The 11,884-nt window shown below is 45.5% G+C and overlaps 1 protein-coding gene across 1 annotated transcript in view; it reads left to right on the plus strand.

The window, feature by feature from the left end:
- The window catches only part of LOC116104604 (proline-rich protein 36-like), a 9,146-nt gene extending 566 nt beyond the window's left edge, over positions 1–8,580 (plus strand). The window contains exons 2-3 of the mRNA XM_031391112.1: positions 4,769–4,846; positions 7,593–8,580. Coding sequence (XP_031246972.1) covers positions 4,769–4,846; positions 7,593–7,692 — 178 coding nt within the window. The 3' untranslated portion in view covers positions 7,693–8,580. The remainder of the gene's footprint in view (positions 1–4,768; positions 4,847–7,592) is intronic.
- The last annotated feature ends 3,304 nt before the right edge of the window (positions 8,581–11,884 follow it).

The raw sequence follows: 11,884 nt of genomic DNA on the forward strand, positions 1-11,884 counted from the left end.
TTTTAAAACAACTTATGAAAACAGTATGGGAGAGCCTAAGAGTTCTTAGATAGATGCTCGAGGCTCAGTCAACAGCTAAAACCCAGCAAGAAGCCCCCAGGCAACCACCCTTGGAATCCGGAGCAACCCCTCCCCCAACGCCTATGCATTTATCTTCTGTGCTTGCAGTAACTTTTGTTTTCCCTTGACATTTACACTGCTATATAATGATACAAATGCTGAAGTGTGAGTGTGTGTGTGTGTGTGTGTGTATGTGTTACCATGATAGAAGCTTTAACCATGCTTCCACAGCATACTTACCAATTGCTAATTTCCCTCTTTATACACACACACACACACACACACACACACACACACACATACACACACACCAACCTGCCCAAGCATCAGCGCTAGGTGAACGTGGGTGTACAAGGCCAAGCAGATGGCAGCCTGTTTCTGCTGCCTTGCAGTCCCCTTGAAGAAGCTCTCCTGAGCTTCCAGGCAGCTGAGGCTCTCCAGGGTGAGGCTTCACCACACGTTTCACACAGCACACACATCTCACAGCGTCCTCCGTGTTAGAACTGACCGAATTTGCCAGCACTTGTGATGTTGCTTAGCGCTCACCTTATCTCTGGGCTTATAAAGTCCACAAAAGCAGAGATGGGGACTGTGGTATACCCACGAAGTGCTCGTGCATGGCACCGTGCCTGGCCTTTAGTAGGTAATCCACTCATAATTGCTGAGTAAGCTAATGACACTCTTAGATTTTTCTGTTTAGATTGCACCAACAGCAAAGCAATAAACAATAATGGACTTTTTTATGGGATGTATGTCTATTTTGCACCCATCTGTCTGTCTGTCCTTAGGTGACTTTAAAATTACATGCATATTTAATGCTTTGGCCTGCATTGAGTTGATGTGCTATAGCCATAGGATGCAGAAAGAGGACGTTGTGGTCACAGAAAACTGCCCAGAGTGTATAATCTTATGGAAGGGGAACACAGAAGATGGGGACTTTTTCATCTGTGTCGCAACGTGGATTTCACCTGTCACCTCCCTCCTAATGTCACGGGGTGAAGCCATACCAATTCCTTTGTAGTATTTGAGTGTTTTGAAAAGGAGGTCACTGCAGACTTCCCATGATTCCACATCTGTGACCTCCTGAGATGTGAGCAAGTAGGGTCTCCGGGCAAGTTGCTAATGTAGGGACTGGGACACAAACAGGAAGCCGAGGCTGGACTGGCTTATGATAAATTCTTGGCTAGATCTCAGTTCTGGCTAGACTCTAAGTTGCTTTGTCCTATTGTGCCAGAGGACAGCAGGGAGAGAGATGAGGTCATATTCAGAGGAGTTGTCACCTCAGACACTTTACAATAGGACACGGGGAGTGTTTGCAGCAAGGTGCATTTCACCTGGGTTTTGATGAAGTCCCTTGCTTGCATTGAGTAAGGTTTGAAGTCTTGGAGCAGTTGTTAACCATTTTTGCTTGTTTGGTTGGTTGGTTTGTTTTTCAAGACCAGGTTTCTCTGTGTAATCTTGACTGTCCTGGAACTCACTCTGTAAGCCCAGGCCAGGCATGTGCCACCACCTGGCAATTATTTTTGCTTTTGAGACGGAGTCTCACTGTGCTGTCCTGGTTGGCCTTAAGCTCAGTACGTGACTTGGCCTGGGACTCACAGATCTGCCTGCCTCTGCCTCCCGAGTGCTGGGACTCAGGGCTTGCTCGCTCTGCTCTGCCTTTAGACGGGGTTTTCAGCTTTGAAGAACTTCAAGTTCACCTGGCAGATAGATGGTGGTACTCAGGCATAGCTCAAAAGTTCTTTTTTAGAGTTCTTAAAAAAGTTCTCTTTAGTTAGTTGACTTTAGTATATGAGACACACCAGGCTCTATTTGAAACCCGAAATATGCCTTCAGGTGAAGGAATTCAATACCTTATTGAGTCTTTTTGACTTTGCAGAAACAGGGTTTTGCTCAGCAGCTTAGGCTGACCTTGGACTTGTGACTTTCCTCCCTCTGTCCTGGAGTGCTGAGATTACAGAAGCCTGCCCATCAAATGTGTTGGGCAAGTGGGAGTGCTGGGCCTAAGAGAGAGCAGCCTCATCTGCTGTTGTATTTATTCTGGGCTCCCTCCTATGTTCTGGACTTTTGATTCATGGTTTGGCAGACATGGGTGATGAACTAAATGTGCAGAGTCCTGGGTTTGATTCCTGGTAGCTGGAGTATACACACACACACACACACACACACACACCACACAATACACACACTACATACATACACCACAAACACACCACACCACACACACACTACATACATACACCACAAACACACACACACCACACACACACACCCCACACACCACACACACATACACACATATACCACACACCACACACACACACACACACACACACACACACACACACATACATGGAAGGGAGGGAGGGAAAGAAGGAAGGAATGAAGGGATAAAGAGAATGAAGAAATCTGCTTTGAAGATGGGCAAAAAGCTTTCCTGGTTTGTTTGTTTCAAATTCTGAGTTACTTGAGTAGAGAAGCCTGTGTCCCGAACAGTCCATATGATGGAACTCACTTAGTCTGTGTTTCAGTTATAGTTTCTGTTGCTGTGACAAAACTGCATAACCAAAAAAGCCAGTTGGGGAGGAAAGGGTTTATTCAGCTTACACTTCACTAAAGGAATTCAGGACATGAATTCAAGCAGGTCAGGAACCCGGAGGCAGGAGCTGATGCAAGGCCATGTTTTGCTCAGCCTGTTTTCTTATAGAACCCAGGACTTCCAGCCCAGGGATGGCACCACCCACAATGGGCCCTTCCCTGTTGATCACTAACTGAGAAAATGCCTTACAGCTGGATCTCATGGAGGCACTTCCTCAAGTAGGCTCCTTCCTCTCTGATGACTCTAACTTGTGTAAAGTTGACCCACAAAACCAGCCAGTACAACTGACTGCTTGTCAACTTGACACACAAACACATCACTATTAAGCCACAAGCCTTCCTTTCTTATTCATCCCCAAGATCTCACATTAAAAACATAAATAACTTTAAAAGTCTTTACAAATTAAAGCACATTAAAATACCAGCCTTTTAAAATAGCCAATCTCTTTAAAAATTCAGAGTCTCTCTACTGTGGGCTCTGGTAAAACACTTGCTTACCTCAAGACAGAAAAAACAGGGCAGAGTCCCAATCAAATCAACGCAAACTCAAACTCCACCTGTCCAGTGTCTGGGATCCACTGTGATTTTCTGTCCAGTGTCTGGGATCCACTGTAATCTTCTGGGCTCCGCCAAAGGGCTTGGGTCACATCTCCAGCTCCGCCCTCTGCAGCACACAGAGCTTGTCTTGCAGGCTCTGGCTGGCTCCACTCCACTGCTGCTGCTGCCGTGGTGCTCTTCCCATGGAACTGGCATCTCTAATATGCTGAGTTCTGCTGCAATTGGGCTGCACTTTCACCAATAGCCCCTTCTAGGCTCTCTTTCTGGTGCCAACCCTCAACTTCTGTGCATGACCCTTTCATTCCTGGGCCTTCAATTGCCACTGAGGCTGCACCTTCAGCAATGGACTCTCATAGTGCCAAGCCTCAGCTGCTCTCTATGACCCCTTTATGCCTGGGTGTCTCTCACACATTACGAAGTCTGGCAGCCAACACTAGGTATAACCATGGCTGCTTTTAGCACACAGCTTCTCGGTGCTCTTAGGAAACACTTCCCAGAAGATTTCACCTCAGTGATGCTGGTCTCTTCTTAATCTCTGCTAACTTCTTAGCTCCAGCTGATGAGCTAAGCAAAGTTTCACTTTAGTAGTTCTGGTATCCTGTTAATCACAGTTGATCCTTCAGCCCCAGCTAACGAGAACCACAGAATCTTAATTCAAGGTAACAAATGGTCCTGGGAGAGTTCTCAGGCTTCCCTCTGGAACTTCGCAAGCCAGGCTCTGTGCTGCTCTCAACATTCTCTTCTTCCAAGCTCCTCCTGAGCTCTCAATACTCAATGGCTTTCCTAGCCCAAAGTTCCAAAGTTCTCCATACTCATCCCCTGAAACACAGTTAGGTCTATCACAGCAATACCCCACTCCTGGCACCAACTTGCTTTTTGGTCATAGTGTTTGGACTCGTCCATCGAAACTCTAAGACACCCCGTGTCTGAGGTCTAGGGCTGACTGATGTTTACACTGCAGATTTGCCTTGAATGGATGCTGGAGTGGTCACTGAGTGGTTAGGTGACTATGCAGTTACAGGGACTACTGTGGTTTTAATGTGTACCACAAAAACTTAGGCTGACATTTATTTTTTAACATATTTATTTATTTATTTATTTATTTATTTATTTATTTATTTATATTTTGAGACAGGGTCTCTCTGTGTAGCTCTGGATATCTTGGAAATCACTCTGTAGACCAAGCTGGCCTCAAACTCATAGAGATCCACCTGCCTCTGTCTCCTGAGTGCTGGGATCAAAGGTCAAAGGTGTTCGCCATCACATTTCACATGCAGTTTAACTTTTAAAATTATTTGTGTGTGTGTGTGTGTGTGTGTGTGTGTGTGTGAAAGAGAGAGAGAGAGAGAGAGAGAGAGAGAGAGAGAGAGAGAGAGAGAACATGAATGTGTTAATGTGTCATGGTGTACATGTGGAGCTCAGAGGATAACTTAGAGGGTCAGTCCACTCTTCTACTTTAAAAGAGGATCTTTTGTTGTTCACTACTGTAAACATCAGGTGAGTTGGCTCAAAAGCTCCCAGGATTTTCCTTTCTCTGCTTCCCATCTTCTAGGACTGTTGACATGAGGCACCCACACCTGGTCTTACCTGAGTTCTGGAGATCTGACCTCTCTAACCTCATTCTTGAGTGGTGAGTGCTTTACCCGCTGAGTCACTCCCAGGGCTGCTGAAGCTCACTAGTCATTTCAACATTCTGAAGAGGTAGGATCTGTAAGAGGTGGCTGTGCGGGACTGGGGAGAGAGGTCCAGGGTAGGCTCTTGGGTCTAGCCCCAAAACTCACATTACAAAAGCCAAAGTGCGAGCCCTAGCACTGGGGAGGCAGAGACAGATGGATCTCTATGAGTTTAAGGCCAGCCTGGTCTACAGAGAGAGTTCCAGGACAGAAGGGGCTACACAGAGAAACCCTGTCTCAAAAATAATAATAATAATAAAAAAAAAATTACATGGCAAGATGGGAAGACTGCTTGTTGGTAGTACCTTAGAGTACTTAGCAAATTCCAGCCTGACAAAAAACCTTGCCTCAGGACAAGACAAAGTATAAATAGAAGTTTCTTTATATATATATGTACATATATATAAAATATTTATTTATTTATTTTATGTATATGAGTACACTGTGGCTGTACAGGTGGTTGTGAGCCATCATGTGGTTCCTGGGATTTGAACTCAGGACCTCTGCTTGCTCTGGCCCGGCTCGCTCCTGCTCAAAGATTTATTTATTATTATATCTAAGTATGCTATAACTGTCTTCAGACACACCAGAAGAGGGCGTCAGATCTCATTACAGATGGTTGTGAGCCACCATGTGGTTGCTGGGACTTGAACTCAGGATCTTAGAAAGAGCAGTCAGTGCCCTTAACTGCTGAGCTATCTCACTAGCCCCTAAATAGAAGGTTCTTGAGGTACAGCACTGGAGGTTATCTTCTGATCTATATACACATAACTGTGCACGTATGCGCTTGCACATTCTCGTCCAAACATGCACAAACACACAGGGAAGTATTGGTGACATTATAGGAGTTTAATATGCTGGAAATGGATTCTATATAAAGGAACTCCCACCCATGCCTGAACTGTGACCCCGCCCCTGCCTGAACTGTGACCACGCCCCTGCCTGAACTGTGACCCCGCCCCTGCCTGAACTGTGACCACGCCCCTGCTTGAATGTCCACTGCCGGAAGATGCAGGCTTCTGCCTGTTGATGTCCGCTCAACCCCAGCGGCCAGAACAGTGCGAAATATGTTTCCGTTCATTGTAAATCACCGAAACAGATATTCTATTAAAGCAACAAAAAAGACTAAAGTTGTTACAAGGATGTAATCACTTGAATATTGTAACAGACTGTCATTACTTCATAAGGTGGCTAGAAAATGGAAACCATTATTGGTCAGAAACATGAGTCATTAGCGTGTGTGTCATCAGCAACCAGGTGGAAGCCATTAGTGATGCAGATAGAGGCGGCTCTTTTCTCCTTTAAATTGGCATATGCATTAGCTTTCTGTATCTTTAACAAAAGCCTGAGATGTCAACTTTAGGGATGGCATGACGGCTGAGTGGCCAAAAGCCATACAGACCTGGAGATCTGAGTTCAGTCCCTGGGCCTACATAAGTCAAATGTGCATTCACCCCTGAGGAAAACCTCCTCTTATGCTAGAAACGGGCAGAATGTGGAGCACACTTTTAGAATCCTACCCAGCACTGAGGCAGAAGGATCAGGAGTTCAAGGCCAGCCTTAGCTACCTAGTGAACCACCTAGACACATGAGTGACAATCTCAAAGGACAAAAAAGGGAGCTGGAGAGATGGCTCTTTGGTTAAAAGTACTGGCTGCTCTTCCAGAGGACCCAGATTCAATTCCCAGCATGCACATGGCAGCTCACAACTGTCTGTAACTCCAGTTCCAAGGGATCTGACACTCTCAATCAGATCCCATGTTCGTGCAGACAAAACATGAATGTGTATAAAATAAAGTAAATTATTTATGTTTTTAAAAGATAACCTATGAAGCAACCAGGAGCAAGTAAACCTAAAAGTGAATGACATTAATTTTGGAAGGGAGGATGTTGGTCTTGTGGTTATTTTTCAAAGATCCTTGAATTTTAGAGCTCTCTGGTAAAGTATTTGCAGGTAAACCATAGACGTTTAGGATCCACTTCAAAATAGTCTTAGATGAATGGAGTAGGGAACGTACTGTAGCTCATTGGTTAGGCGACTCCAAGTTTAATCCCCAGTGCTTTGTGAAACTGATGTGATGGTGTGGCCCCATAATCCCAGCACCTAGGAGACGGAGGCAGGAGGATCAGAAGTTCAAAGTCATCCTCAGCTATGGAGCAAGCCTGAGGAAGCACAGGTCATCTAAGTGTTCCTTTTGTGTCTGGGTTCTTGCACCATTTTCATACTGCTTCTAACTCTCCCATGCATTATAGCATGCATCTGTATTTTGTGCCTTTTTATGGCCAAGTAAATATTCCCTTCTATGAATATGCCACACTGGATGGCTGCATCATGCCCTGGGTTCAATCCCAGCTTCACAAGCCAAAACTCAAGAAACAAAATCACCTTGGACAGTCCACACGTGTTGTCTGTTCATCCGCTGACAGTCATTTGTGTTGCTTCCCCTTCAGCTGTTATGTAGAATGTTCTTATACACATTTATATGCTCATTTTGTGTAGAAACATTTTCCTTTCCTTGAGGTAAATACTAAGGTGAGAAATATGCAGGTCCTGTGATAAACTACATGTAGCTTTTGGAGGGACCTTGACCAAACTGTTTTCTGTGGTGACCGTACTAAACTCATTTGTACCAACGGTGTGGAAAGAACCCATTTCTCCATGTTTTCTCCAACACTTGTTATTGCAGCTTTCTACCTTCTTAGGTTCCTTGGCTGTGATGCTGAACATGGGCATTTCCTGTGGAAACAAGCTAAAGGGGCCAGAGGCACCAACAAAGCTTCGTTGCAGTCTTCGGGTGAATAGGAGAGCAGTGTCCACCAAGCAATATTTAGCCAACAAGCGGAGAAGTCATCGGGCGCTTTTAGGGCTGTCGGTGTGGGCTGGAGTCTGGTCATGAGTATTGCACTCAGAATTTTCTTTGTCTGTCTATTTTTGAAGCAGGGCCCTAACTAAGCATCCTGGCTGTCTGGGACTGACCAGTTTAAGCTGACAGATCCACCTGCCTCTGCTTCCGCAGTGTTGGGATAAAAGACCACCACAGCCTGCTAGGTTATGACTTTGGTTGTAGGCTGGCATATTCCTGAAGACATCACAGTACAACACTGAGTCAAGATAGGCATGCCGGGAAGGGCACATTCCATAGGTGGTTCAATAGATAAGGCAGGATAGGGGAAAGCCACACTGTTGCTTTGAGTGGGTAAAACATTATGGGTCAAACCCTAGAACTTTATCCATCCCTTATCCATGGTGGTCCCCAACTATCTCATCTGCACCGGAGACTTAAGCTGATATGAAGCATACCTGCAGGAGAAAAGCAAACAACTTGTTCGGCATCATGTCAGTTGTGTTTCTGTTGCCCGTGATAAAACACCATGACCAAAAGCAATTTATAAAAGAGAGAGGTCATTTTGGTTTGTGGTTCCAGAGGGCTCGAGATCCATGAGAGTGGGGAAGGCACAGGCACATGAGGCCTGGGAACAGGAAACTGAGCGAGAAGAACTCAACCACACACAGGAAACAGAGAGAGCAAGACGGAAGTGGGCTGGAGCCGTATACCATCGAAGCTCATCCCCAGCGACTGCTTTCTCCAGCAAGGCTGTACCACTGTCACGTTTTCTCTGGGGTAAATAGGAGTTGTTAATGGGCAAAGAATTACTATGAAATCGCCAAAACAATGTTTTCTTGTTGATGGGTTGAGACAGGGTCTCCCTACTTAGCCCTGGTTCTCCTGGAATTCTCTCGGTCGACCAGGCTGGCCTCGAAGTCATAGATTGCACTGTGAGTGCTGGGATTAAAGGCGTGCACCACCACAACCAGCGCCAAAACAACTTTTTCAATACTTTATTTTTTTTATATCCATTTTACATCTTGATCCCAGCTCCAGCTTCCTCCCAGTCCTGCCCTTACAAATATCTATCCCCTGTTACCCCCTCCCCTTCTCTGAGGAGAAGGGGAAGCCCCTCTTTGGGTACCACCCCACCCTGGGACATCTAGACCCAGGAGCACTAAGCACATCCTCTCCCACTGAGGCCCAACCGGCAGTCCAAGTAGGGGAAGAGGATCCAATGGCAGGCAAGAGAGTCAGAGACAGGGTCCACTTGTTAGGGGATACACACGAAGACCAAGCTGCACATTTACAAATGTGTAGTGGGCCTAGGGCCAGCCCCTGCATCCCCTTTGGTTGGTGGTTCAGCCTCTGTGAGTCCCAATGGGCCCAGGTTAGTTGACTGTACAGATTTTCCTGTGGTGCCCTTGACCCCTCCAGTTCGCTCAACCTTATTCCCAGACTGTTCCACAGCCCCCCACTGCCCCCACCCAGCGCGCACCCCTACCCCCCCACCCCGTGTTCTACCTAATGTTTGGCTATGGGTCTCTGCATCTGCCCCATCTGCTGCTGGATGAAGCGTCTCAGGAGACAGTTATTCTAGGTTCCTGTCTGCAAGCACAGCAGAGTATCGTTAACAGTGTCAGGGGTTGGCTCGCTCCCATGGGATGGGGCTCAGGTTGGGGCAATCATTGGTTGGCTGATCCCTCAGTCTCTGTTCCATCTTTATCCCTGTACATCTTGTAGGCAGGACAAATTTTGGGTTGATCCAAAACAATTTTTAAAGCATTACCATTTCGCGTTTTGTTAGTTTAAAACATTTTAGCTATTCTGGTGGGTGTGTGATCCTAGTGATGCTTTCTATGCACCTATTTACCATTTGAATGGTTCCTTTATAGAATGCATGACTATTCAATTTTTTTGCTCATTGGACAGCATTTTAATGTGTGAAAGGATTATACATTCTTCAGGATAGGAAAAAAAAACCCTAAATTCTGTGAATTCAGATGTGTAAAAAGAGACAAGGAAGTGTAAACTATATCAGCTTGGTGTCTCATTCTGGGTGGCTGTCAGAGCCCTGTGAGCCAGCCAACTTGGGTCCCAGCCATGCGTGCTGCCACTTGCTGATGAGGCTAACATTCCTGAGGCTAAAGCAAGGAGACCATGAGCTCAAGGCCATTGTGAGCTTCATAATGAGACCTTATCTCAATAAACTAGACTAGAGTTGCTGCTGGAGGGCTAGCCTAGGCTAAATCCCCAAATTCCATCCCTAGCACTTTAGGAATGAGGAAAAGGAGGAAGAGGTGGAGGGAAATAAAGAAAAGAAAGGCCAGCGTAGGTTCTCATAGGACTCAGGCTCTGAGAGGCCTTGTGCCAGACCAATAAGTCATCACAATGAAACTATGCAAGCAAAGAAGTATGGACAAAATGAAACACTGTGGGACACGCTGTGACACACTACAGCTTCCACGACATCTTTTTTCCTCTTTGTTGTAGGGGAGTTTGCAAGGGTGGAGGGCAGGTATGAGGGAAGAGGGTGATGAGTGGGACTGGGTGTATGATGTGAAGTTCACATACACACACACATACATACATACACACATATACACACGCATACACACATATACACACATACACACATATACATATGCATACACACATACACACATATATACACATACACACACATACACACACACATACACACTAATAAAAAATTAAAAAGTTCTTTAAAATCTTTAAAAAAAATTAAGACTCAGGCTCTGGAATGTGTGCTAGGGTGATGGGTGACACAGTTGACTTTCCCAACCCCAAGGCAGCTTCCCCGCCATGAAAAGCATTAGAGGTCATAGTTCACCACTGCATTGCTATACAAATGACATCGTTCCAGCTGAGGGCTGGGGATGAAACTTGGTGGAATTTTGCTTTGCATACACAACAATTCCTAGATTCCGCCTCAGATCCTTCATGCAATAATTCATGGCAGTGCACACCTGTAATCCTAGGCGGGCACACTGTGGGCACAGGGGACCGGAAGTTCAAGCTCACCCTCAGCTACTTAGTGAGTTGGAAGCCAGTGTGGGCCACATAAGACAACTCCTCAAAAACAAAACGAACAAAACACCCAAGCTGAATTTGGTACTCATACTTACTACTATATGATTAGGTTGAGATTTTCCCTTAAAAGAAATTAAAACATATTTGCTAACCCCTCAGGTACCACATCTGCCTGATGGATAAGTTAGCCCTTTAAGTGAGCATGCCCTCCAGCAACTGGGACACAGAGCCTGTGCAATGCCTTGGATTCACTCCTCAGAACCACAAAGCAAAACACCCCGAATTCTAAAGGTCACTGTAGTGAAAAAAGAGGACTTGACCCAGGCGGAGGCCGAGAGCAGAGCTCTGCAGTTCTGCAGCTCTGGAGGGGGGCTCCTCAGGACCCTCTGGGTGCTTCTTGGGCCCCCCACCATCAGATCATCAGCCTCAGCAGGAGGTGGAACATGAGCTTCTCCTTGGGACAAACCTTGTATTCTTGTAAAACACTAAAGATAGGATTGTTCAGGAAAGCCGCATCCAAACACAAGTATGCCAGGCTAACAAAGCTGGGTTTTTTTTGTTTGTTTGTTTGTTTTTTTTAATTTTATGTATATGAGTACACTGTAGCTGTCTTCAGAAACACCAGAAGAGGGCATCAGGTCTCATTACAGATGGTTGTGAGCCACCATGTGGTTGCTGGGAATTGAACTCAGCACCTCTGGAAGAGCAGTCAGTGCTCTTGACCACTGAGCCATCTCTCCAGCTCCAGCTGTTGATTTTTTAAAAGGCATGTTTATTTTTATTTTATGTGAATGAGCATTTGCCTGCAAGTGGGTCTATGCACCACATGCATGCATGCCTCATGCCTGCAGAGACCAGAAGAGGGCATCAGATCCCCTGGGACACAAGTTATGAGCTACCTTGGGGTGCTGAGAATTTTACCAGTGCTCTTAACTGTCAAGGCATCTCTCTAGCCCTTGAACTACCTATTTTTTGATATAGAAATGCTTAAAATAATTTGGCCTATCAGAGTAATATTTTAGCTTCCTTATCCAGATTATCTGAGCTCTTGAACAAGTGACAGCTCATTTTTGCATTTGTTTTCTTTTGCTTTTTTTTTTTTTTTTTTTTTTT

The sequence above is a fragment of the Mastomys coucha genome, unplaced genomic scaffold (assembly GCF_008632895.1).
Source record: "Mastomys coucha isolate ucsf_1 unplaced genomic scaffold, UCSF_Mcou_1 pScaffold22, whole genome shotgun sequence".
Taxonomy (NCBI): Eukaryota; Metazoa; Chordata; class Mammalia; order Rodentia; family Muridae; genus Mastomys; species Mastomys coucha.